The sequence below is a fragment of the Balearica regulorum genome, chromosome 13 (assembly GCF_011004875.1).
Source record: "Balearica regulorum gibbericeps isolate bBalReg1 chromosome 13, bBalReg1.pri, whole genome shotgun sequence".
NCBI classification, from domain to species: domain Eukaryota; kingdom Metazoa; phylum Chordata; class Aves; order Gruiformes; family Gruidae; genus Balearica; species Balearica regulorum.
In genome coordinates, this window is record NC_046196.1 from 16,252,451 (window position 1) to 16,277,279 (window position 24,829).

The window sequence follows — 24,829 nt, forward strand, 5'->3', positions numbered from 1 at the left end:
CAAGTCCCTTCAACTCTGTAACTGGGACACAAGTGGACCTCTGTAATCCACTGTGAAAGCGAGGGCTTCTTCCCCTGGTCCTTGTTCAGACCTGCTGAACTCAGGGCATTTCTAAGGCCTCGTTTTGTTCCCAAGAGCTGAATGATGGGGGCACCATTTCACAAAATAAATGAATAAATCAATTTGGAAGGCACTTCCATTAAGGTGATCTGTATTTCTCATAAACAGTGAAGATAAGTGATATCTCAAATAAAACATTTGCTGATGAAGTTAAAAAAGGGTACTCGAATATATGCCAAGCTGAGCAGCAAATAAAATTGGTATTACAATTTCAAATTTCTTAATATGTATCAGAGAGTTTTTACAAGTTTTCACTGTCTAGGTGAGACTCATGCCCCAAGGAGTCTGCTTTATCTAAATCACTTTCTTCCCCTTTTTCTCCTCCCCAGAACAAGAGGCAATCTTCAAAGGAACAAATACGTCCCTTTAAACCCACAACATAAAAAATGGGCCAAATAAATTATTAAAATACATAAAAAAGAGATTTGCAAAAGAGGCATGTTATTAGCTATTTGACAAGCAATTGATGCTGCTGCAATGGCTGCATTTCACAACACAAGTGTTTTCTTTGCTAGACAGATAAATAGTTGAAATAATGTGAGAAATGACTTTGCAGTCATCCAAAGAACAATTTGGCTTTAAATGGTTCATTTAATGGCTTTCCACTGGCTGTGCTGTGCAGTCGTTTCATACCAGACCTTCACCACATCCATGTGCTTTGGAATTCCTTCTAAAAATGAGCTCCAAGCCTGACCCTCCTCTCCCCGTCCCAATTCCCTGCAGAAGTGTTACTACATATGCTTTGAATCTTTTTTTTCAGATGAGCTCCCAAGTCTAACTCATTCCTCCCTGTGCTTGAAACGTATGGATTTGAAAGCACAGATGTGGCCTTGAAGTTTTTGGACCAGGCCCATCTGGGTCAATCCCTACATAGTTTGACTAGTAGTTTCTTGAGTAAAATTCTCAGAAGCCTTCATTTTTTCTTGTTCTGAATCTACTATGCACTCCCTTTTATCTCCCCTAGTTGAACTATAAGGATCTCAAGGGAGATGTGATTTTCATAAACAGAAAAATAATGACCAGCCAGACGCAGGAAACAAATTTTTAATGACTGTGAGAATTGTCTTTATGAAACAGCAAGTTTCCTTTTAGTTTATTCTATATGTAAAAAATATACCATTCATAAACTGGAGAAGGGGAGATTCTTTTTAAATCTCATCTACTCAATAATAATAATAATAATAAAGCAGCTGATTGAGACTTTGTCCTTCTGCTGTCAACATTTTGAATCACTGAGAAAAGGTTCTGGATCTGACCCTGAAAACTGCGTTTTGGCATTAACAGGGACTTCAGTAGGATCACTTGTGCGCACAGAGGTGCCCGTGAGAAACAGTTTGCAGGACTAAGTCAAGAGAACAACTGCTTTTCCAGATATGCCGGCTTCTTTTGCAATCAAGGTACTGCTAGGTAGGGACACGAGGGGTTCAGGAGCACTTCATCACCGCATCCGAGTACCAGGGGTGATGGAAAGCGGTTTGCGAACATCACAAACGGCGTGCGGGGTGTCCCGCCTTAGGATCCCTTCTGCATCCCTGAAGGGGAGGCAGATACAGAGTCGCGGCTGGGAGGGAGACCCTTTGGCCCATGCGGAAAAGCTGCTTCTCCGCGAATAAAGGGGGCAGGCCCCCGCGGGCTCGGAGAGCGGTACCCCCGCAGCGCCGGCTGTCCGCAGGCGTCCCCGCAGCCTGCGGAGGGCGGCACTGCCCGGCGGGGCGGCCCCGGCAACTCGCGGCCGGGCCGGGCAGGGGCGGCCGGCGGCAGCAGCCCGGGCCAGGAGCCGCCGGCAACGCGGGGCGAAGCAGGGCTGCCTCCGCGGGCGCGGCCGCCGCGGGCGAGCAAGGCGGGGGCGGCGGGGGGCAGCGCGGCGTATTGTCTGCCCGGCGCCCCCGGGACTTCGCGGGGAGCGGAGCGGGGCCAGCCCTGCCGCCCGTGCCTGGCTGGAAGTGAAACGCGCCCTGGCTGCTCCTTTTTCTTTTTTCTTTCTTTCCTTTTTTTTTTTTTTTTTTTGAGCCTCCAAAAGGCTCACTCGCCCCTTTCATCTGCCGCCGCGGCCCAATGGGAAGGCGGAGGCTGCCTGCAAGTGGTCTAATCTCAATGAGGTGTCAATCATGTTCCCCGGTGGGTGAAGTAAGGTCTTTTGTAACCGCCTCTGTCTTTGGGAAAGAGAGGAGAGAGGAGGAAGAGTGGAGCGGAGAGGGGGACGCCGGACCGTGCTGCAAGAGAGGAACTGAGATTTGATCTCGCTTGTGCGTTAGCAGGGAGAAGTGGAACACATGGATTTCTAAATACGCTGGGATTTTATATATCTACAAAAATAACAAGCGAACCTGACCCTACTGCAAACAGTCAAATGAATCGTAATTACAGATCAATGCAGAGAGATGGGGAAACTTCACTCGAAACATGGTTAGTTCTTTTCACTTGCTACTTCCTTAGCCCCTTCCCCTTATTCGGATTTTACTCGGTTTGTTGCTGTGATTTTATATTGGCGTCTAATGATCTTCCTTTATTATTTCCCCCACACACTTTCCTCCGGATCTGCCTAGCTGCCGTTTGTAAACCCAGAGAAAGTCCAGAAGGTAGGGATGGCTCCTTACTGTTAGCAACTTTGAACGCCTTCCCCCGGTCCGGGTGGCTGTCCCTGTCCCCCTGCCCTCTCCCCTCAACTTTCCGCCGCGGTTTGCGCCCTGCGTGTCCGCCCCGGCTGGCCGCGGGGATGGCCGCGGGGGCCAGGCGGGCTCTGCGGGCGGCTCAGCGGCGGCATTGTCTCCTCTTTTCTAGGTGATAGTTTTGCGGTGAACGCCTCTCTGGCTCGCAAAGGGCTGGAGGACTGGATGGTGAAGCAGAAATACTCCGGGGGCAGCAGCAGCGGAGGCAGCAGCTCGGGACTCCAGCAAGGCTGCCAGCACCGGGCTGTTTGCAGGCTCTCCAGCGCCAGGGTATGTCAGCCTCCTCGCTGTCCCCACCTCCCCGCCCCTTCTTTTTGAAAGAGGGAAAACCAAAAGCTCTTTCTACATCCCTCTCTCCCTCCCAAGGGGCGGTTGTGCAACGGAAGGGTTTTCTTTGCCCTAATGCTGCTCCAAGAGCCTGCCCCGTGGGTGGTTTCCTTCAGCCCTTTGATGAAGTTAGGAGCTGCAAAGCAAACTTGGTGCTGGTATAAAACCCAGAGGAGCAAGGGGACCTGTCCGCTAGTGTCTGGGCAGTACGGTTAGAACAAAACCCTTCACAAACAGGAACAGAGAATCTCTGGGAAAAGCTCAGCACCCTGCCAGCGTGCGCAGGCTTGTGAACCCTGATTGGCGCACAAGTTTGTGACATTTTGGCAGAGGAATTCAGGAACGGAGAAGTCCCTGAAGAGTGTTTTGTTATTTATTTGCTCTTTGCTAATAACGCATGGCTGACTTTCTCCGTAAGAGTTACTGCACATGTCACTTGTCCTGGCTGTTACCACTGTGGTCACTTTCCACCCTTTCTTTTTGTCCAGTTCTCCCCTGTAAAACTGGGCTGCAGGAAATGTTTAAGTTGCCTTTTTTTTTTTCTTCTTTTAATGTCGTCTCTTTAAACAAAAAGGCGTGATGGGAGGTAAACAAACTTAACGATTCTTAGAGATGGTCCTCATAGTGTTTCAGGGTATGATCCAGAGCTTATTGATGTTTACTGAAAGACTCCCATTGACTTCTGTGAGCTTTGGATCAAGCCCTGAAAGCTCCATCAGTGGAAAAGTAACCTGAGAGATGGGGAGATTGGAATCTGTGCTTCCCAGCAAGGAATGTGGCTCTGAAAGCACAAGCAGAGCAGGGCCACCAAACCTCCTGCAGGCTCTTCGCTTTGTTAGCCACCGGTTTTATTGTCCGAAGCCTGGACTTCTCGTGTCTCAGGAAAAATTAATTTGCAAGTCAAGAATACTTCATTTTACGTGGGGCATTAAAGTGCATAGAAGATGCGTAGTATGGGACAAGCTAATGATGACTTTTTAGATTCCACCAGTATTGTATTTAGAGGAGGATAAATTGTTTGGGAGTCATTAGAAGGGGGTAAGATATTGATGTAAGTGTTTGTAATTGATGAGCATAATCACTTCACATTCAACTTGCGGGTGTGGTTGGTTGAAGTGATTTTTATTGTGCTTTACTTCGAGACAATGTGTACAAAGAAAGGCATTCTCAGTAATAATGGTACATACATATATGATAGAGATGCAAAGAGTAAAAATGTGCTTTTAATTATTTTTAATTATCCCCATTTTTGTGAGTCAAGCTTTTTAGCTATGTTCTACCTTTCACATATATATTTTCTAGGAAAGAAGTTGAGCTCACCAAACTAAACATAGGTTTAAAATACAAGAGTTAAAGGTAAAAAGCTATGACTTTAGCTTTGTGAAGTGGATTTTCTTCCACAAAGACAGTTTGCTTTCTGAAAAGCAGAAAAAAAAATCTTTTGTCAAATATACTTTGCTATTCACAAAACTCTTCAGTTTTCAGTTCCGTGAGGCTGCTCAGCTGGAATGACATTAGAACAGTATTTCTCTTACTCAAGGTGTCCTCCTCATGATAACTCAGCAATTAGCAAGCCATTAACTAAAAATTAGTCTACAGTTTTAGTACATTAGAAAACTGTAAATAGGTTTAAGTATGTTTAAAAGCACTGTTCCCATGAGCCTTTTTGCTGTCATGATAGAGCTGTTTCTGAATGTTTGAAAATATTTGCAATTTATTGCCTAATATATTTGGTAGTATCTGTGTGCATGTATAGCCTGCTAATTGATTTAGTTTAATTGTCATCCTGTCACAGGCACGCTGTGACAGCTACATTAAAGTTCCTTTAAAATATGAACTTTTTGTAATATGGAAGGATGCATTTCTAATCCTACATTGGAACCAGATGTGCCATATGTACAGTCCTTTTGACAAGGATTGTGGAGTCACAGCTATTGCCTCCATAACTGAGATTGCCTGACTGTTTCACTTCTGAGATCTCTTTGATCTCTTGTATAATTATACCAAGATACAAAGCAAATTGTAGCTTAACCTGTTGGCTCTTCATTCACCTCAAGTTGTAGAAATACTAGATGCTTCTACTCATGGTTAGTCACATGGGATTGTGTGGGACATTTGTGTATTCTCCAGTAATGTAGTACTGTTGCACTTGAATTGACCAAGGGCTCTTCTTACGACTTCAGAATTCCTCCTAAAATGTTCAATTAGCTTACAAGGCTCTGTGGAATGGTACAGTTTTATAGTGTCACAGCTGAAACCTTGGATTCTCATTAAAACATTTTTTTCCTGAAATAGGGGGAAATGGCAGAAGGAGTTAGATCAAACACTGATGAAAATGTCTGCATTCAGAGAAACATCCAGTTGAGTTTAAAAAAACTAATGGTCCTAGAAATAATTTTCCTCCTAGGAATCCTTAACCAGAGTTTTCTCGATAGTAGTTTCATTAGTATGTAGGGCCCTGTTTGGTGAAATCCAGTGTACTTCCAAAGACCTGTTGATGGAAGTGAGCACTCCGTTGCTTCCAAGTCTGAAACTTCAAAGATTTGAATAATTTTGATTAGAACTTGAATGCGATAGTGAAATTTGACTTACACTGCTCTGTATAATCCAAAAATTCTGTATTGGTTGTAGTTGGAAGGCTGTTTTCCTCAATAACAGAGACACATTAGTCATCCAGGGGAGATGACACTGAAGTTCAGGGGGATTCATGTAGCATTTTACAAGAGGAATGAGTGACTAATACAGGAAAGCAATAAAATTTCATTTGTGCTCCTCTCTAGAATGATTGAATTTACAGTAATTGTGGAGGGGAGGTCATTGCGTCAGTTCACTCAAGGAGTGTTTGACACAAGGAGGGTTCAAGAATACAACACCTTTTCTCTTCCTGAAGTGAAGTTTTGAGAATTTCTTGGTTAGAGCAGACTTCCCTCAGCTGACATATTGTCCATGTCGTGTCCTGTCCATCTGGGTCTTCCCGCTCCAATTCACTGGAAGAACAGTAATTAGTGTCCAGGTATTGCCAAATGCATCAGTCATCTGAGAAGGATCTCAGAGTAATGTTGGGTGAAGGCATGGGCCGTGGGTAGGGGAGTGTATCTGAAATATGCACTTCTGGTGTGTATACAACTTTCTGTTCTGGGCTAAGAGCTCTGATCTCATTAAACCATTGCCACCCGCCCAGCAGGGGCTGCTCTGCTCTAAATGTTTTAATTACTGTGGAGGCTGAGGGCTGGGCTGCAGCCTTCCACATCGTGTGGAATTAAAGAAAAAACGAATTCTGTTGCATCCATGAAAAGTATGAGGTCCAGAGTCATCTTCTAGTTTCAAAGCTAATTGAATCCACTGAGGTTGTAAATCTATTAGAGCAAGTGAATACGCTTTGCTGCTTTATAAAGGAGTTAACTTGTGCCCAGAAACGTTTTCTGATGCTGTGGATTATCCTGTATAATTCTTAAGTTTAACTTTATTCAGGGTGTTTACTTTTACAAACTATTTTTGGAGATCAACATTGTTTGCAAATATTCATGTGTTTATTTATTTAACTGAGAAGTAGTTCTATGCTAGAGGGGAAAATATTAAATATGACACTTGCTTAGTTCAATTTACTTTTATCTTCAAAGCCATAAGAAATTTTACTAGTTTCTTGTGTGTCTTGTTAAGATCTGTGCTTGGGATTGGAAAAAAATCTCATATTTTTAATTAAATTTCAAACCAGCTCACAGTGAGCCAAGTTGTAAGTAATCATTTTAGGTAAAAAAGAAAACACTTTAGCATACCACTTCTGCTGGCCTCTTTGGTGCTGAGTTGAGTATCTGGTCTGGGAATAATACAGTATGAAATGCTGAGGCACATCCCTGCTTCAGAGGTGGGGCTTGTTCTCCATTTGTTCTGTGCCTTTAACTGCCAGTGACATTAATGGGCATTCCTTGCATGGCTGAGAGGAGACTACCCCAGTGTCAACTTCACTGCTCCTCTATAGCATGATCTTTCTTAAATTTTAAAACAAACAATAAAAAAAGCCCTTCCCCATGTCCCACTGTTGAATAGCATGTGTGTGTGCATATAAAAATACATAGTCTTATGGAAGACACAGCTGGGTAGGTCATTTATCCAAAATGAAATTATTAGACTTTTTAAGTGGTATGTATATACTATGGTTTAGAGGCTGTTGAAGTGGAAGATTTAATTGTAGCACTACTTTGGGGTCATCTCACGGGTAGAATGACATTTGAAAGACTGCCTTCTTACTGATATGGTGACAAGAGCAATTAAAATTTCCTTGGGTGCTATCTTGTGTGACTGCTTGATCTTCCAAACTGAAATATTTTCAAGTGCATTAGTGTCAGTATTGTATAGATAATTATTTGTATTGACTATGAGGATAAAAGAAACAACAGACTCAGCAGTGCTAGATATTGGTGTGACTAAAAAAATATTTTGGTATACAAAATATTGTGTATGGCATTTAAAATAAAATTGCCAAACTTTGTATTTAAAGAGAGAAGCAGAATATTATTTAGTGTTGAAATTTGGTGCCGACAAACCAAGATAATTTAATTAGTGGTGCATGTAGTATATCTTGACAGCTCTGGTTTGGGAAAATTATAATATAAATATTAACAATCAAAGAGTCTCTGAAATTATTACTGCCATAGTGATGAGATTAGTGAATTGGCCAATAGTGTAGCAGAAAGCTGGATTCCAAGGGAATTATCCTTGAATGATACCAGTTGGTGCAATTAAAAGCCACAATTCAGTTGCCATATGGAAAGTGTTAGGCATCCTTACATGGTTTCAAAGCTATGTGCCAGAGGTTAAATTGACATATGAAGAGAAGAATAAATTAAATATTTTGTGTTATGAAATTAAAAGTTGACTTTGCTTGATCCATATGGAGGAGGTGGATGGAAGACAGTCTGTATTTCATCAGGGCTTGTTTTATAGGTGTTTCAGATTTAACGTGGTGCACTTTTAATTTGGCATGTTGATTGGAAAGCTGAATGGCCCGTGAAGTTTCTGCAAACAATCTTGCTAAAGTAACTTTTTTTTTGATCTCTAACAACCCTCTTTCTCCCATCCCCCCTAAAGTGGAGTTACTTAGGGTGATGTTTGTAAGAACAAAGTGTATTCTGTGTAGTAGCTGGGTGAAGTCCTCATCTAAGTGATAGCTATGTCTCTTGGGCTACTGCTAAGTTCCTCTTGGCTTAGTGAAACCTTAATTCTTCTGAATGAAGCGGCCTTGGTTATGGAGTACACTTTCTTCTGTAAATGGGGATGAAAAGTAACAACAGTAAGTTATATTCTTTAATGACTTAAATGTAAATAATGTAGTCCAGACTTTACACTAAAACTTTGGTTATAACAAAAATGGGAAATTTGTAGCACATGATTGTCCACATATGGGAATGTTCTTTACAGCAGCATTCATTAACAGAAGGGTTTTCTGCAGGTTTTGTGAGATTGGTAATAAGACCCAGGAGGAGCTCGGTAAGTGGCTATTTGTAGGCACCCTTTAGAAGAAGATCTTAGTTGACTTTTATGGTTTCTTTTGAATTGAGTTATGAACAGAGGAAAGATAAGTCTTTTGAGTATTGAAACTTTGTAAGAGTTAGGTTTTCCAAAGTTGAGGAAATAATCGTTTGGTGATGATATTTAAATCAAAATGGAACATTGCTCCCTGTGCTGCAGATGTTGGCCTTTGTAGAAATCCTTGTGGATGGATTTTGCTTCATGAATGTCAGCATCAAAACCTGGTTGGAAAGTAAATGGTAGATGTTGAAATGTGCAAAATACTTGAAGTATTTTTTTGTAACTAAACTACTTTTCTAGTTAATATACTAGTTACTCTGAATACTTGGGAGTTTTCAGACTATGTGATATTTATAGATACCTTTTCATGGAAAATGAGGTATAGTTTTAGTTCAAAAAGTTAATGTGAAGAAATGATCAAATAGACTTTCCCTGTGAATTTATTCAGTCATATCTGCCAACATTGGCAGCACAACTAGGCTTGTATTTACTCCTACAGAGTAACTACAACTATGGGAGACTGAGTTGGACTGTATTCCATTAAAGAATTATTAACCAAGTTCCAAATGCAAAAATCTTCATTGTGTCTGATTTCTGAGCCAGCAAAGCATGTTTGTGTTGGAATATCTCATGACATTTGTCTTGCAGTGGTGGAACACCAGTGGTGTTAGCTGTGGTGAAAGGGCTGTGCTGGCACAGATACTTTTAACTACTGCGTAATCTAAGAGACAGGGGAAATAACTTGTGTAGGTACAAATGTTGCTGTCCTGGTCTCTCTGTAAGGGATACAGCCATACAGTATACGTTTGCTTTTTTGTAAACTTCTGGATTTATTGCCATCAGAGCAATATGGCATATACTTTTATCTTGTAATTTGCAGAATAGAGATGACATTTCTGAATGTGAGAGACATCCTGTTTTGAGTTGGGAAGTCCTGTATAGTTCGTGTCTTGCGGTTACATGACAGCAGTCTATTTGCACGTCCGCTGTTTAATAAGGACCGGACCATTGGCTTGTCATGGGAGTTGGCTTTCAAACAGGCTTATATCTGCAAATAGCTGTTCAGCCAGATTCCTTAATACCTATACATGTGTGTCTCACATGGCCTGATATGTGCCCATCATATGTGAGAAATACTTCTGGTTTAGTCATACAGAATCTAATCGTTTGAGGAAGGGAACGATGCAGTCTCTTGTTGGGAGGTCCTACAGCAGCTGTGAAACTTAGCACCACTGATTTTGTTTGTGTGATATGGCCTACTGTATGTTATAGGGCAATAAATGATCCTATTGTTTTAGTCTATAAAACTTTTGGTGGAGTAAATCGTTGTGCTCCTTGAAGACCAGAATCTGGCCACAGGAGACTGAAATGCCATCAGTGCCTGAGAAGCTCCTCAATGGCCAAGAAGAGCCCTGTAAAAACACACCTAAAAGATCCTGCCACACTACCCCTTGGCAGGGATAATGGAAGACCCTGTGGCTCCCTGGTTCAAAACAAGGTCCTTGCCAAACATACATGAGAAGTTGTTGCTCCTTAAATCTGAAACTGTTGTTAATAAAACTGAATGCTTGTTCACAAGACTTATCAGGCAAGCAGTTTTTCTGTTTTTTGTCAAAGATCAGAGTTTAATAATTTTCTCTGATAACCCTTCTCAATCTGAAAATTCAGTGGAACTCTGAAGCTCATCGAGCTGACTGTGAAAGGGTGTCTTGCTTGTACCTGAAAAAGTGCCATCTACCAGTCTAGCTTTTGGTTGTAATGGATTTGGATTTAAATGCAGACTCAGTGGCACTGGTCCCTGATGCCATTTGCAATGAGAATCCCTTGAGAATGTGAGATCCTCCCTTAAAATGTGGGAGAGGATCAGTTATGTTTTGAGCAAAATTTGCAGCAGAGAACTTTTAAAGTGCCTGGAATTTTCACCCACGTATCCTTGGGCTTCAAACTGACAAATGCAGGCAGTGTATGTTGCTTTAGCTCAGAGATGGATTGGCATGTGGTCAGAATAGTCTATGCACTGTCCATTGAGAGAAATACTTTGTGTTTTGCAATTAGGGTGGAATTTAATGCATTTGGGGGCATTACTGTGGGAGCTTTAAAGGGATTAAGTATGTTGAGGTTCCTATTAAAGTATAACATTGTGATTCAAGATCTGTGAAAGAAAATCATGCATGGGTGTTTGATCTTGGGGTGCAGCCACACATGCTGTGAGGCATAAAATAAGGGGATAGACTCAGTAGGGAAGTGACAGAACAAAGTACTGTCTTGCAGGAGAAATGGGATTTGGGAGCAGCCTCGGATCTTTTGATCCATACTCTGATGCAAATGATGAGTGGTACGGAGGTGACAGATTTTATCTTGGGGGAGGAAGGAGAATGGTGGGTAGTGTGTCGCATTGCCCTCGGAGATAGTTTGCTGTCTGATTCCCCAAAGATTTGATAGCAGTAGGTAAGGACTAAGCCATTTCTTGTTGTCCTATCCTGAAAATGTTTTATGATTCCAGGATGGTTAGTTTCAAGAGAGTTAGGTAAAGAAGGTAGTGGCTGTAAAGCTAAGCCTTATGCGTTAAATGCATATAAAGAATAAATGCCTGTTTGGGGGACAGGAATTTTCTCTGAGCATAGAGTACCCCGGTCCTGAGCTCACAGAATAACAAGCAGTCTCTGTATTGCATAAGATGCTGTGGTTAAGCCTGTATCAGTGTTTCTGTAATAAACTACTCTTTTTGAAACAATAAATAATAATTTTGTTTGTGAACTTTCCAAGTCTCTCTCTGTTCACATAGTGTACGTGTGTATAAACTACAGACACTCATTCCCCTATAAAGAGAGAACATCATAGTCTAGCAAACAGAATATCTGTCATTCCAGCTGAGCAAAGGTCTAAGGCAATAACCCAAAATATCCTGGAAGAAATTCTAAAAAGCATTGAAGAAATCAATCGTCTGATCCTAGGGGAAGGTCTTTGATGTAATCCTGGTAAGTTTATACTGGGAGCCTGCCTATTTCTTTATGGTCAGCCCTAGACTCTCTATATGAAAAGTGGATCAAATAATTTCATATGCTTCTGCTTTAAAAAAAAGATGGTTGATAGTTTTCTAAAGCATACACACTGTTTAAATGTAGATTGTGGCTTTTAGCCGAAGCCCAGGTGGGGAGGAAAGGCTTTTCAAAACAAGTACTTACAGAAAAATAAATAATACTTTGATATTTTCCCATGGAAAAACTGTGCCTCATTTAGCCATCCTGAATATTTAATTTTATTTTGAGGATAAACTTCATAGGTTATCTCAGTTAAAGCCATTTTTATTTATGCAAAGCTTATGTGCAAGGTCTTGTTCCTGATGTGGATGTGTATGTAAAAGGAGTTTTTCAGAATACCATAAATAAATTACTTTTAAAGGTATATTTTTAACTCAGTGCAGTTAGGTAAGTCTGGTTTTATCATCTTGAAAAATTCTCCAATATTTCTCTGTTATGCTTTGATGCAAAGCCCTGCCATAATAGAGGGGAAACTTCTCATTGCTTTCAGTGGTTTTGTATCGGGTTCTCTGCCACATCAGTGGAAGATGAAGGAAGGTTGAAGTGGTGAGACTAATAGTCTTTTTATCTAGCAGCTACACTGCTGGTGGAATGGCAATGTACTTTCTGCAGATGCAGTTTATCTGATAATTTTATGACAGGTTCGCAATAGTTTTTCCCGCTTGTACGGCCACTTAAATTCCCATTTGCAATTAGCAATGTAGTTTTGCAGATAGGTTTAAAAAGCATGTTTTGAGAGAGGCTATTCCCACAGCACTGCTTAATACCCATTAAAATACCACATTTTTATTGTACGAAGGTGTTTTTTATCTAATTAGGTTGGTTTGTTAAAGTATTGCACCACAGTCTCATTCTTTTTGTTTTCTTTTTTTTTCTTTTCTTCTTCTTCTACTCTAAGGCTGTTTTTAATTGTCTATTTATGACCAATAGGAAGCACACAAAATATTTAACTCTGGACTAATGCACAGCATAAAGTAGTAAATGAGATCTCTTCCTGCCTAAGCTATTGCACAGGCCTTTTCTTTGAAAGGCAGTCAGTCTTGGATCAGAACATGGTGGTGTGTAACAGAAAAGAAAGGAAAAAAGACCCCAGCATTTGGAAAGGAAGTATTGTATTCATTGATGCTACATAGACTTCATTGGAATTTGGTCATCAGCCTTACCATGGCACTCTTGTCCAGTTGTGCTGTTTATTTTTTTTTTAATGCAACTTAGAAAAAAAATGAAATAAATTTTTGTGAGAACTGTGTGATGAAAGTCAAAAGTAAGGCACGTTGAAGTAGCTCTGTGTCCTTGGACATTTGCTGTTATCCAGGGAGGGACTAGCTAGGCTGGAGCATGCAGGTGTTCCCTGTGCTTAGCCAGTGAACATACATGTGCGGTTTAAACACAGAACAAACCTCTGGTAAAACAATTTGACCTTAATCTATGGCCACCTCTGATTTTCCCCATTTTGGAATGACAGAAACTGAAGATACTGCAGTGGAATTGCCCTAGATTTGCCAGTAAATGAATAACAGACAATGGGTAATGTCCTGTGGGAGTAGCAAAAAGACTGTGAGGTCCCTTATTAGCTCTGCAATAGTAATCTGACTGTCCTTGTGTGTTTGTGATGGCAACACCAACAGTCCTGGTCTCCTCAAAAAAATAAGGACAATTTCACTACCACTGAGGAAAATTGGAAAGCTTGTCAAATACAGAACAACAGAATGGTTACAAAAGAAAAATGCTAATGTCATGCCTTTAGGGGTATGTTTTAAGCAAGGAAAGAGTCCTGCCCTACTGTACAGTCAGAGTGTCTCCTAATAGCAGCAGGAGCCCTATCCAAAGACTGGGTGAGGCTTCCTCCTTCCATGCTCTCAATAGACGTGGAGTCTATTCAAAATCTCTTGTTACTGCTTATCAGTTCCAATATCCAGTAGTATCAGGGATGGATAACCTGTTCTGCCTTCAGTTAGAAATATGTCCAGAGACATATTTCTCTTTTCTGAGAGGTGTGCCAGTCTGAGAGAGATGCCAGATCAGGGGGAGGATTTGGCTTTAAATTGTGTTGGCCCAGCTTACTGATGCCAGCGGGCTGGGTGCTAATAGCTGAGGGCAGAACTGCGCAGAGGGAGGTAACTCAGCTGAAAAAGCAGTCTGCTGATGTTCAGTCTCATCTGTCTGTAAATGGGTGGACATGTGTGTTACCTGGACTCAGCTCTCCGTAGCCAAGAATCTTTCTTCTCATGATGATGGTGAGTATTTTGTGTCATACCCAGCTGCACTCCAAACTATATTGTACGGTTTGTGCAACACTGGTTTGCAGTGGCCCTTCTTGCAGGGTGATGCCTTCCTTCTGTACCAGTGCTGCTTTGTCCAGGTATAGCACCCTTTCTTCCGTTGACCAAGTTCTGCTTACAGCAGGGTTTCCCAAACTTCATGTGCCTGTTGGAATTGCCTGTGTTGTACAGAGAGTGAAATGGTACAGGTTTCGCCACACAGGTTTTTGGCTGTATGCTATTGATAGGACAGCTTTTGGAGTGAGCGATCTTTGTGGAGTATAAAGGGTTACGTTGTTGAAGTTACACAGGCGCCAATCCACTGGCACACCGCAGGTGATCTCGGAGTGAATGTTGTTTAAAGCGCCTGTCCCACGGTTTCACAAATGTGCTCTGACCAGAGGATGTTTTTCTAACTTCAAAGGGCTTCTCGGGCTGGCTCGGTGCCTCACAGACTGAGTCCACAATTCCTCTCTGCTCGTGATGTGTTCTAACCATGTGTGATTTTTTTGGTATGTGATGTTTTCTTAAAGCAGCATTGACCTGTGTTCAAGCGAAACTTGCTCTTAAGCTTGTAAACACAAACTTGTCGTGTGGGCAGTTTTCATCTTAACCTGGTGTATTTTTTTTTAAGAGCAAGAATAGACATCAAAAGGAGGAGTAATTTACAGGAAAAGGAAAAAAAAAAAGAAGAAATAAACTTGCAGCAGCATTTTGAGTTGCACTATCCAGAGGCTTTTCCTTGAAGATCAAGGTGTGAGTCCTTTGCTGGCTGTAAAGAGAAGAGCATAGTTCCACCTTGGCAGTGCTAGTGGGTTACTTTGTATGAAATGTGCCTCTGCACAAGGGGCGTGCAAAGGGGGAAAGCAATGCAAAAAGGAGTAGAAAGTGGAAAGAACCTTAGGACAGTTAGCAGTGATGTGATTTTTAAATTCCACCCCCTCTTTAGCAATGTTATATTAATATTTAAAAACATACAAGCATATTCCTAAAATTTTATTTTAAAGTTTTCTTTTTCTTTTGTAGTACTTTGTAGTATAGTTTTCTGAAAGGGATTATTTTCAGGTTAATGCAAAATGTACTTTCTTTTTAATGCCAAGAATTAGAAATGACTGGGTCTTTGTCGGTCAAATTCTTTTACCGTTGAAGTCCATTAACTCTGCTGAGAGCAGGATTAGGCCCTGAAATATCTCCTGAGGTGCACTATGCTACATGCGCTATGGTTGTGAATCTGGGAAGAGCTCGTGTTCCGTTGGTGGGCACTGGTTTTTGCAATGTTTGAGCATTCATTAAGGCTAGAAACAATGGGCTACTTTCAGGTTTTAAAGTCATAATTTTTAGTTTACTGTTATGACTATTATGGGTGGGTTTGAGTGTATTAAAAAACCCTGAACCAACAGCAAAGCAAAACCTTTCTTCAAAGAAAACAATACCTTACAAGCCAGACCATAATACTGCTTGCTGAGTGATTGAAAAGGATCGTCTGCTGTGGGAATAAAACATCATACTGTGAATGGCATGCTGTGAACAATATATCTCAGCTGTGCAATGAAGCTTCGCTCCTCATGAGTAACAGTACTGCAATCTAGCACTTAATAATTAAGCCAGCTTTCAGATGTGGCTTGATCCCCAGGTCCTCATCCAGACCAGATCCTGGAGAAGTTCGTGATCTCTAGGATCTGAAGCCCTAGCAGCAAACAACCTGTGCTACCCTGCCATCCCATGGTTATCGACAGGAACCATCCCACCACGTTTATTTTGGCTAGTTTTAAAGCAGGTGGCCAGGATGAATTCCTAGTTTCAAAGTAGCAGCTGCTGCTTTGAAATTGTGTAAGAAGGGCTTTGGTTTCTTAACACAAAATAACTGAGCTGCTGTTTGGTATTAGAGCATCATTATTCTGGGAAATGCACTCTTCATTTTAAAAATATCTTCTGTATGGAAGTTGAAAGTTTATACCTCACGATTCTAAGGGCAAAGAGCTGAAAAAGTTCCTTGTTTTACTGATGACTGCAAATACTTAAGAATTCCTCAGTGACTTGAGTGAATGGAATCTGAAGGTAGTATTAAAATTAATAGCAATATTAGAAACACTGATTTACTGCAGGAATCTCTTGTTTGTTGGTGTTAAATAATTTTGAGGGGGGTGTGTGTGTAACTATAATTTAAGATTTTTTTCCCTCTTAACTGAATGTCCTTGTGATGGTTAGCCCAAAAATGTTATGTCTTTATCATTAAATCAATTAAAAAGTCCAAGTGGACTTTATACCATCATGGTAATGATGCTATGATTAAGTAGAAGGAAATGTTCCATTACAAATCCTCATTTCCTCTCTTTGTAAAATTTTGTTTTAAAATGAGACTTCTCGGGTGACTTTTTCAGTAGTGTCAGCAGAATGGTGAATTTATGTTGTTGCAAGTATAAAGAGAATTCATGAAGAAGTTTGTGTTAAGCATAGTTTTCTTTTTTATAAAAAAGGATTCTCTTCACTGTGGTTTTTTTTCTTCTTTTGTATTCCTTCTCACCTTATGATATTATAATTTTTTTGCGTACTTTCAAAATTTCATAGATATATATTTATAAAAACTATATGTCATGTAAGCCTTTTTCTAGTGTAAGGGCAAGTACATTTTATGCAAGGTACATAGCATGGGGTTTTCTGGGCCTTCAATCTCATATGATCCTGTCTCACAATAAATATATCAAACAGGAATGAGCAAAGTGCAGCCCTCTCAGAGTGGGTGAAAATGAGCTCTTAAGAAAGAAGATGAGGGAGGGCTGGTTAGAGGAAAGGCTAGACCTTTCCTTTGAAAGGAGGCCTGAAAAAAACAAGTAGGCAGAGGATGGAGTGTTTCTTCAGCTTATGTAGACAGGCTTGTTAAAGGATGCAAAGTGGAAAATTAGGGCTCATTTGGTACTGGGAACGTGGTCAAAGAAATAAATGAATGTAGGATACACATGCATAGGATGGAACAAAATCATTGACTTGGTTGTTAAGGGGATGGGATGAGACTGGGCACATCAGAAGCACAGGCAGTATGGATGGGATATCTGGGCTGTGCCCTTAATTCTTTTTGCTTCAATCATAAGATAATTTTTGTTTGTATTTTTATCTTGTGATAGTAATTACTGGTAGCGCTCTCGTCTCTTGGAAGCCGCATGTTCTAGTGCAGCACTTCTTAGATTTATCCATTAATAAGTGGTGCTGAACCATATTTTATATATATGGCAGAAAGATCCCTACTAAGTTAAAGCTCTCAGTGGTTCAGAGACAGGCTTACTGTGCAATCCTTGCATCCCTGATAACAGGGTATGCCTTTGCTAACAGGGCTGACTAGTGTAGCCCCTTGGGTCTCTATTTAGTGGTTGGGATTTTCATGGGTAGGATGCCAGTCCTATTGTACTTAAGGAGATAGGGTAATAGGTTAAATACAGCTTTCTTGAGGACTCTAAATCACAAATTAGGTAGGCTTTGAAGTAATCTGAGATTAGAAGACTGGTCTGTGGGTTTGGATGTGAAGATGGGAGGTGTTTGTGATGTGGGTGGTCAGATGGATAGCCGTTGCTGTGGTGCTACCTGGTCCCTGAAACTCTGAATGTATGGCTTAAGAATGAGATACAGGAGCCAGTCTAGACCCTAGCTTTGGCTGTATATCCGTCTCAAGTTGCTCAAACATGAATCTTCACAGAGACCCAAGATAGCTAAGCACTTGTCACTCATTTAGTCTCACTTGTCTTCTCTTTGAAACTACTGGTTTTATCCACTTTTTCCCACTTTCCCATCAGGAAAGTGAGGATAAGTTTTATCCTTTTACCTGCCTAGGCTGTTGAGGTAGACAGAGAAATATTTAAAGTTCATGAAGAACTTCAATGCCAGCTGTACACCTAATCCATTGGTATGTCTTTATGAATAAACCATGTATTTATTACCTGCTTTCCCGAGCAAAGTAAGAAAATAAGAATGTAAAAGAATGTTTGAATTTCCGTTGGAGTTTATATAATCCTCCTTTGTAAAAAGCCCCTCTTACATTGTTTCTTTTTTTGCTCTACAGTAATCTTCCTGAAATCCTTTTGGAAAGGGGCCTTTCTGAACTGTCCAGCTCTCGTCACAATCCAGTGGCCCAAGACGTCTAATTCTAAAAAGTTTGTATTTATCAAAGCAGTTTTAACATATGGAGAAAAAAAGACATTTTACTTCCCCCTCATCTGAACAAGAGTTTGGACAAGGTTAGAAGGTGGTGGAAGGGATGTGTCTTTAATGTATGAGTTGAATCTCCGTTCCTTGTGGAGGCCTGTCTGAGGACACCTGCGTTCAAGTGATGTAGCCTTCCTGCTTATTGCTGTACCTTGCTTTTCGTAATGCGCATAAATTTAGTGCAAGCTTAGCAGGAATGTGGGGATAGAACATATGGCTAGCATATGTATAAATCATAATTGGTAAATAATATAGTTTGAGGAGAATGCCAGATTTTTACCACTGTTACTAGATGAAATGGACTACACAGACATAACTAAAGGGCGAAGGAAAACATTTGTTAAAAATTAGACTGAAGATGAGCTCTGATGCACCAGCTAGACTTGCAGCTTTGCAGGGAGATGAGGTTTTTTTGTGGTGTTTGCTTGAATAATGAAATTGCCCTCTCTTTAAGGTTATTCTTTGGAGCAGCAGAGTTTGTACATGAGTGAAATGCATGTCAAAATGTTTACAATGAACTGGAGTGGTGAGCCAAAGCAGTAGGCTTTTGTTTGCACTGTCTTTGTAATGGAGAGCCTTATAATGAGGGTGAACTATGCCTCCTATTCTGGTGGGCCTTTGTACTATCTGGACCACGAAGTGGAGCAGGTTTACAGGTTAATTAACACCTCTTCCCTCCTCCTTCTGGTGTTGGCAGTGATGTATCACTTATGATCCTGTTTAGAAATGGTGACTGATGGCTAGCGATGGATACTCCCAAGATTTTTAGTTGTTGCCACTGGATTGTCTGCTGCGAATGTCATTTGTTCTTATAAACAATAGAAATCACAGTTAATGTATAGTGCTGAAGAGAAACTTATTGTCCTGTTAGCCTGGCAGCAGTGAGCACACCCCTCCAGCTGTGTGTGTGTGCAGCCAGGCACATCCCAGCCTGTAGCTTCCCTGCTTCCCCCTCCTTATAAATATGATGAGAATTCAGACAAATTCTGCCTGTCTAAAGAAGATTTAATGGCATCTTGTAACCCATTATTATGTATTTAAAGATGATTTCTCTGAATATTGAATTGTAAGAATGGTTTTAATCTAGCGGCTCTGTGGTTTTGAGAGTTCAGTGAGTCTGGCTGGAATCATTGTACTTTGTGTGTTAGATATGGGCATTTATTGGGTTTTTTCCTCTTCCTTTGGAGACTTAAAGTTTTCTTTGCCACCTATTGCCAAGGGTTCACACTTTCTCAGCAGTTGCCCTGTGCTTCTTTCTTTCCCTCCTGGTTCCTCAGGTCTCAACACTGCATGTGTTAGATACTTCTATTTTAACAGCTATTGCTTTGCCTGAGCTTGATCTAAATGTGATACATTATTTGGAAACTAAATGTTGGTGGAGAAACAAAGCCACATGGTGGTCTAACTAGCAGGGTGCACATTTGGGTGTGGAACATCAAGAATCCTTTTGCCATCTAGCATCGGCTAGCACACCATACTGTACCATTTGAGGCAAATATATACCATACATACTGCCTAGTCATACCATACCCAGATTGATAACAAAAAACCATGTATAGCATATGTGTATTTTGTGAGGAGAAATTCTTTCAGCTCCAATATCCTACTTCCTTACTTGCCTATTTGTGAGTGGAAAGACAGTGGAGCATAGCCCAGCTCAGGAGCAGAATCATTTCTGGAAGAGGACAGTGCAGAGGCAGTGCTCGCCACCTTCCTTGAGGCAGCGGGGAAATTGGAAAGGAAACTGTGATTCAGTGAATCATAGCCATCTCTGACAGCTCCAGGGGCACTGCAGCTCTCAGCTGCTGCCTTGCTCGCAGTGGATTATAGGGTCATAATACATCCCACTATGCTGAAGCAGAAAAACAGCAAATTCGTCCTCGGGAGCTGCTTTATGTAGTCTAGAAATGAAGAATTCCTCTGTTAGAATGTAGTGCTTTTTATCCAGCTTCCCAATTCCCATGCTTCAGCAGTATATTTATCTTCACCATTTTCATGCTGTGAATAGAGGAAGGCCAAGAAACATGCATAAAGGACTTCCTTTACAGCCAATGATATGTGCAGTATAGCATCCTATAAAGTTAACAGGGATTAAGGTGAATGACCATGTGAGCAAGGGAGGCATTCCATCAGAAAATATGTCTGTTTCTGTGTAACAGCTAAAGCAATACTATCTACAGACTTTGAATCAAAGGCTTGGACAGCTAAACAAAGCTAATCCCCAAAGATGTACTATTAAACTCATTTCTTGTGTATGGAACAAATATTGTAGGCGTTTTGAAAAGCATTTTCCAGCCATTGTTAAGAGAAGAGTTGGGGTGTGAGCTATAAAATTTTGATCTGGGTTCAGACTTTCTCCGTATTTGTGGTTTTGGTTTGAGCCTGTCTCTAGTTAGCAGGGATATAAATGTTAAAATTTACCCATGTGGCTTGAGAGCTGTGCTGTGTTAGTAGTGTAAGTCTCGCTTTTTCAGCATGTCTTTTATTTTAGAACATATTTCTTTCTGCTGGGATCAGAGCCTTTCTTTTACTGGGCAAACTCTGAATACTCTGGCAAGGAAGGACAACTTGACTAGGCCTAGTAGAGCTGCAAGTGTAAAGTGTTAATCATCTATGAAAAATCATGTTTCTGCCTCTGCCTCATAAATTCTCTTGAAGTGAAAACTCAAGTTTGTATGCCCTTATAGAGAAAAAAGTAAATGTCCTATCATGTTATTTCTTTCAGGAAAGCTTTCTTTTCTTTGTTTCAGCTTTTGATAGCTTGTTATATTTCATTGCTCAAGAAACTGAAATTAATTGATAGATGGGAAAAGGTGAGTAAAGAATATCCTTGGTTTTGGAGAACTGAACTTTAAGTGAGAAAGATGAACACTAAGAATGAGGTCCTGTAGTGAGCTCAACTTTTTTAATTTTTTTTTTTTTTTTTTTCCCTTGGAGCCTAAATACAATTGCAAGAACAACTCTCACTTTGGGTAAAAGAGCTGTCTGCTCAGATCTGTTAGGTAAGGTCTGACTGGGTAGTATGTTTATAGAGTGCAAGGTTAGGGCTCCAAATTTGAATTCTTGTCACAAGACATGATGATTTATGAATGGCAGAGAGAAATGATTACCCAGATGTGAACAGAACAAAGAAGCTAGGCATTGAACATGCTTTCTCCTGGGCTGTCACCCATTGTATCTGTAGCCTGGTGTGTGACACTTAATGTAGTTTCAGACTAGCTTCATTCTGAACAAAGGCTGATAATGTGTGAATGCGTGTGATGGTCCTGAGATGATGGCAAGCAAGCCCATTAGACACTGCATGGTGTCTATTTTCAGAGGGGATCTTAGCTCTGATTTCTGTAGAGTTACGCTCTGGCAGTCAAAATTGTGTAGCAGAGAATTTTACAGAAATTGGTATACAGGCATTCTCAAACGCTTGGCACTTTGTCGTATATTTAATCTATTTACATATTTCCTGTACCACTGTGCAAACAAACCAGTGGGCAGAGTCCTGAAACCATTTTCTCAGGCAAAGTTCCAGTTGATACCAAAGAGGTTGGAATTGAAAATAATCACTTTAGAAGCATTTGAATGTGACCTTTAGAGAAATTCTCTTTCCTTTTGCTGACTTTTTGAACCCCTCATTAGGGAGTTACTGAAGATCAGTAGGAATCCTCAATGAGTTCAGGCTACAACCCCAGCTGAGTTGTCACTTGTTGTTCCTTTTGGAGCATTGCAGGGGACATTGCTTCTTCAGAAAGTAGCACAGACCTATGGTATTGTTACTCTTCCCTGTTTCTCATTCCTCGTTGAATTTGCAAGTACTCCTCTGTTAGCCTTATTAGATCTGTGGGTAAAAGCATGTGCGGTGAACTTAGACGTGTTTCAGCATAGATGCTGAGGCCAACCCAAGTCTGGTAGTGTTTTGCATGCCTGTAGAGATCTTATCGCACAAGCAGTATACAATATATTGTTCTCTGCCACCATTACAATATCCTTTTGTTCCCAGAGAAACCCTCAAAAAGATATTGGCCAAGCTTGAAGAAATTCATAGAAGAGCTAAGGGTGGTTGAACTAAGATGACTGAAAGAGCAAATTATTTGCTTCTTGTGTATGTAGGGAAACTGATAAGAAGAGTTCTCGTTATAGAGTGAAAGAATAAAAGTACTTTTATTTATCAGTAATTTATGTGCTTACTTATACCGACTTTTATTGTGATACAGAGTGTTTGTGCAGCAACTATTCTGGAATACCTATTGCAATCAATTTCCATATGTAAACATGTCAGTAAATACTACTGAAGCAATGACCGAATGAGAATTTAGTCTATACTGTTTGAAGCTTAAAAAAGGTTATTTAGACCTGTGAAGGAATATGATTAGGAATAGTAACGGGGGAACTTAGGAAAGATTGGGTGTAAAGACATGGTAATGAAGGTCTATTTTAATGAGGAATAATTCTTGGAAAATGGTACAGGTTTTATTTTATCTCAGAATTGTTAAACTGCACAGTTTACATCTCTAGCTTTCTCCAGTATGTAATGAAAAGGCTCTTCAAAGTTGAGTCCATTGAACTCAGTTCATTTCAGTTTCTTCTACTGAAAACATAGAATAATTGTGTGCATCTGTGTCAGCAAAATTGAGATTTATGGGATTTTTTTCCCTTTCAGTGAACATCTTGTACGTGATACCATTCAACATAGAAGTGCTGTTACTTTAGGCGTGGCTTTAGCAGATTATGCTGACAGCAGATAGTTGTAACTCGGAGCTCCATCCTTTATAAAGAGTAATGATCCTTGAAATAATAAATATATTGGAAATGCCAACCCTGGAAGTTGTTTTCAATTCATAAATATCATCGTTTGTGTAACAGCATACATCTTCCTGCGCTATTTCCTATGTGAGAGCAGAAGTAAAATACTAGAGCAGTAAGGTTTCAGTATCTCAAAGGTGCCATTGGAGAGAAAAGATCCCTTCATGAGGAATATATGTGTTGGGAAGGGCAGGAAGAGGGTGATGACAAGCCATTTTGCAATATCACATTTGCTTATGGCTTACGGGGAGTGCTGCAAAGAGCTCGAAGCTTTTAACACATCTGAGCATTGTTGATTTTTATTCTGGTTGCCATCATTCAGTGGGCAGAAAACAGCTCAGCAGGCACAGGGGCCAAAAGCTTGCCTTCTGTGAGTGGCATTGTTTTGGGGGAGAACCAGTAACTTATTTTTAAGTTTGTTACAGTACAGACCTAGCAGTAAATTAATCATGACATTAAAAGGGAATGTATGTATAGACATTACTTCACAGAGTTGTGATAAATTCTGCTCTTGCCATATTTTAATTTCCAAGGCTTTTGAATCTCAGACAAGGTGTTATAGATGTAGTTATTAAATTCAGCAGAAATATTTTTATTGGGAAGGACATTGCTTGATGATGTAGCTGTGAAAGCCAAATTCAGAGACTAGCAAAAGGTTCTTTATCCATGCATTTAGGAGGAAAAATATTATTTTGTAACACTCACTTATTATTGAAATACTTGTTTTAAATTTACCTTCTTTTTCTTGAGAGTGTGTGTGTGTAGTGTCACAGTCATGACAACGTAGGGTTTATTCCGTTTGTTACTGGATTATCAGTAACGTTGTCATTGATAACACAGAGGTGGAAACACAGCTTTGGAAATAGCAGAGGGGTTCTAACTCTGGTGGCTCAGTAGACACTTGTTAGAGTGACCTGAGGACATACTGCTCTCTTTCAGCTTTTTTGAATACTCTTAAGGAAGTTTAGGACAGGTTGTCTGCACTGAGGATGTATTGGCAACCAGGCAAAGAATGGAATGCCAAAGTGCTCAAAGAGTTAAACCCCACCTTATCCCACTTGATCTGTGTAGCAAATCTGTGCCTGGGTGGGCTGGAGATATCTTAGGATCAAGTTCCTTGAAGGCTGATATGGGACTTTGGTTGGAGTTTTGGGGCAGATGGTCTCTGGGTGAGCAAGGCTGTGGACGCACTGGTAACTGGCTGCTCCATGGAGTCCTGTCTGCATTCCCTTATACCCCATGGTAAATACAAGGTAATTTGAGGCAGCTTATGCCTTTATTTACCCCAGTGGAAGTGTTGACACGAGCTATTACTGTGGAATGCCTGCCTTGTAGCCATACTCTCAGATGTCCTAATGTTGAGAAACTGGCCCGAAGCTATTCGCTGAGATTCATCCAGTAAAACTTCCTAGCTCTTAGTCATTTGCTCCATAAGCCATGATAGCAGAGCTGTATCAGATGGCAAAGGCCTACAGCTTCTCGCTTATGGCTTGGAACAAAATTTAAGAGTTATGTATCGAGTTTAATTTGATGTAATAATAATTTATATAGTGTAAACATGCTAGATATATATTCTGTTGCTGGAATTAATCAGGGAAAAGTCAAGTATGTAGAATTCTCCTCTTCGTCTTTCTTTTAAAAACACATGCTCGCTCCTGGTTCATATTTTAACAGCACTGGTAAATGAAGTTCTTCGCCACAAAACAGGTGTAAGCCACCATCCTGCCCAGCCAGCACGCCTCGGTCGTGGCTTGGAGAGCCAGAGCTTGACCTGCCTGGTGAAACTGCCAGTTGTGTTGCAGACACCTACTTAACAGAAACACGAAGTGAAATCACTGTTTCATTCAACATTGGCCACCTATTGGATAGTACCTCTCAGTCACCATAAGACTGG

General features: G+C 40.6%; 1 protein-coding gene across 2 annotated transcripts in view; it reads left to right on the top strand.

The window, feature by feature from the left end:
• The first annotated feature begins 2,264 nt into the window (after positions 1–2,264).
• NKD1 (NKD inhibitor of Wnt signaling pathway 1) overlaps positions 2,265–24,829 on the top strand; it is a 112,659-nt gene continuing 90,094 nt past the window's right edge. For both annotated transcript variants that reach the window (XM_075765468.1, XM_075765469.1), the window contains exons 1-3: positions 2,265–2,526; positions 2,667–2,699; positions 2,902–3,059. In XM_075765468.1, coding sequence (XP_075621583.1) covers positions 2,502–2,526; positions 2,667–2,699; positions 2,902–3,059 — 216 coding nt within the window. In that variant the 5' untranslated portion in view covers positions 2,265–2,501. The remainder of the gene's footprint in view (positions 2,527–2,666; positions 2,700–2,901; positions 3,060–24,829) is intronic.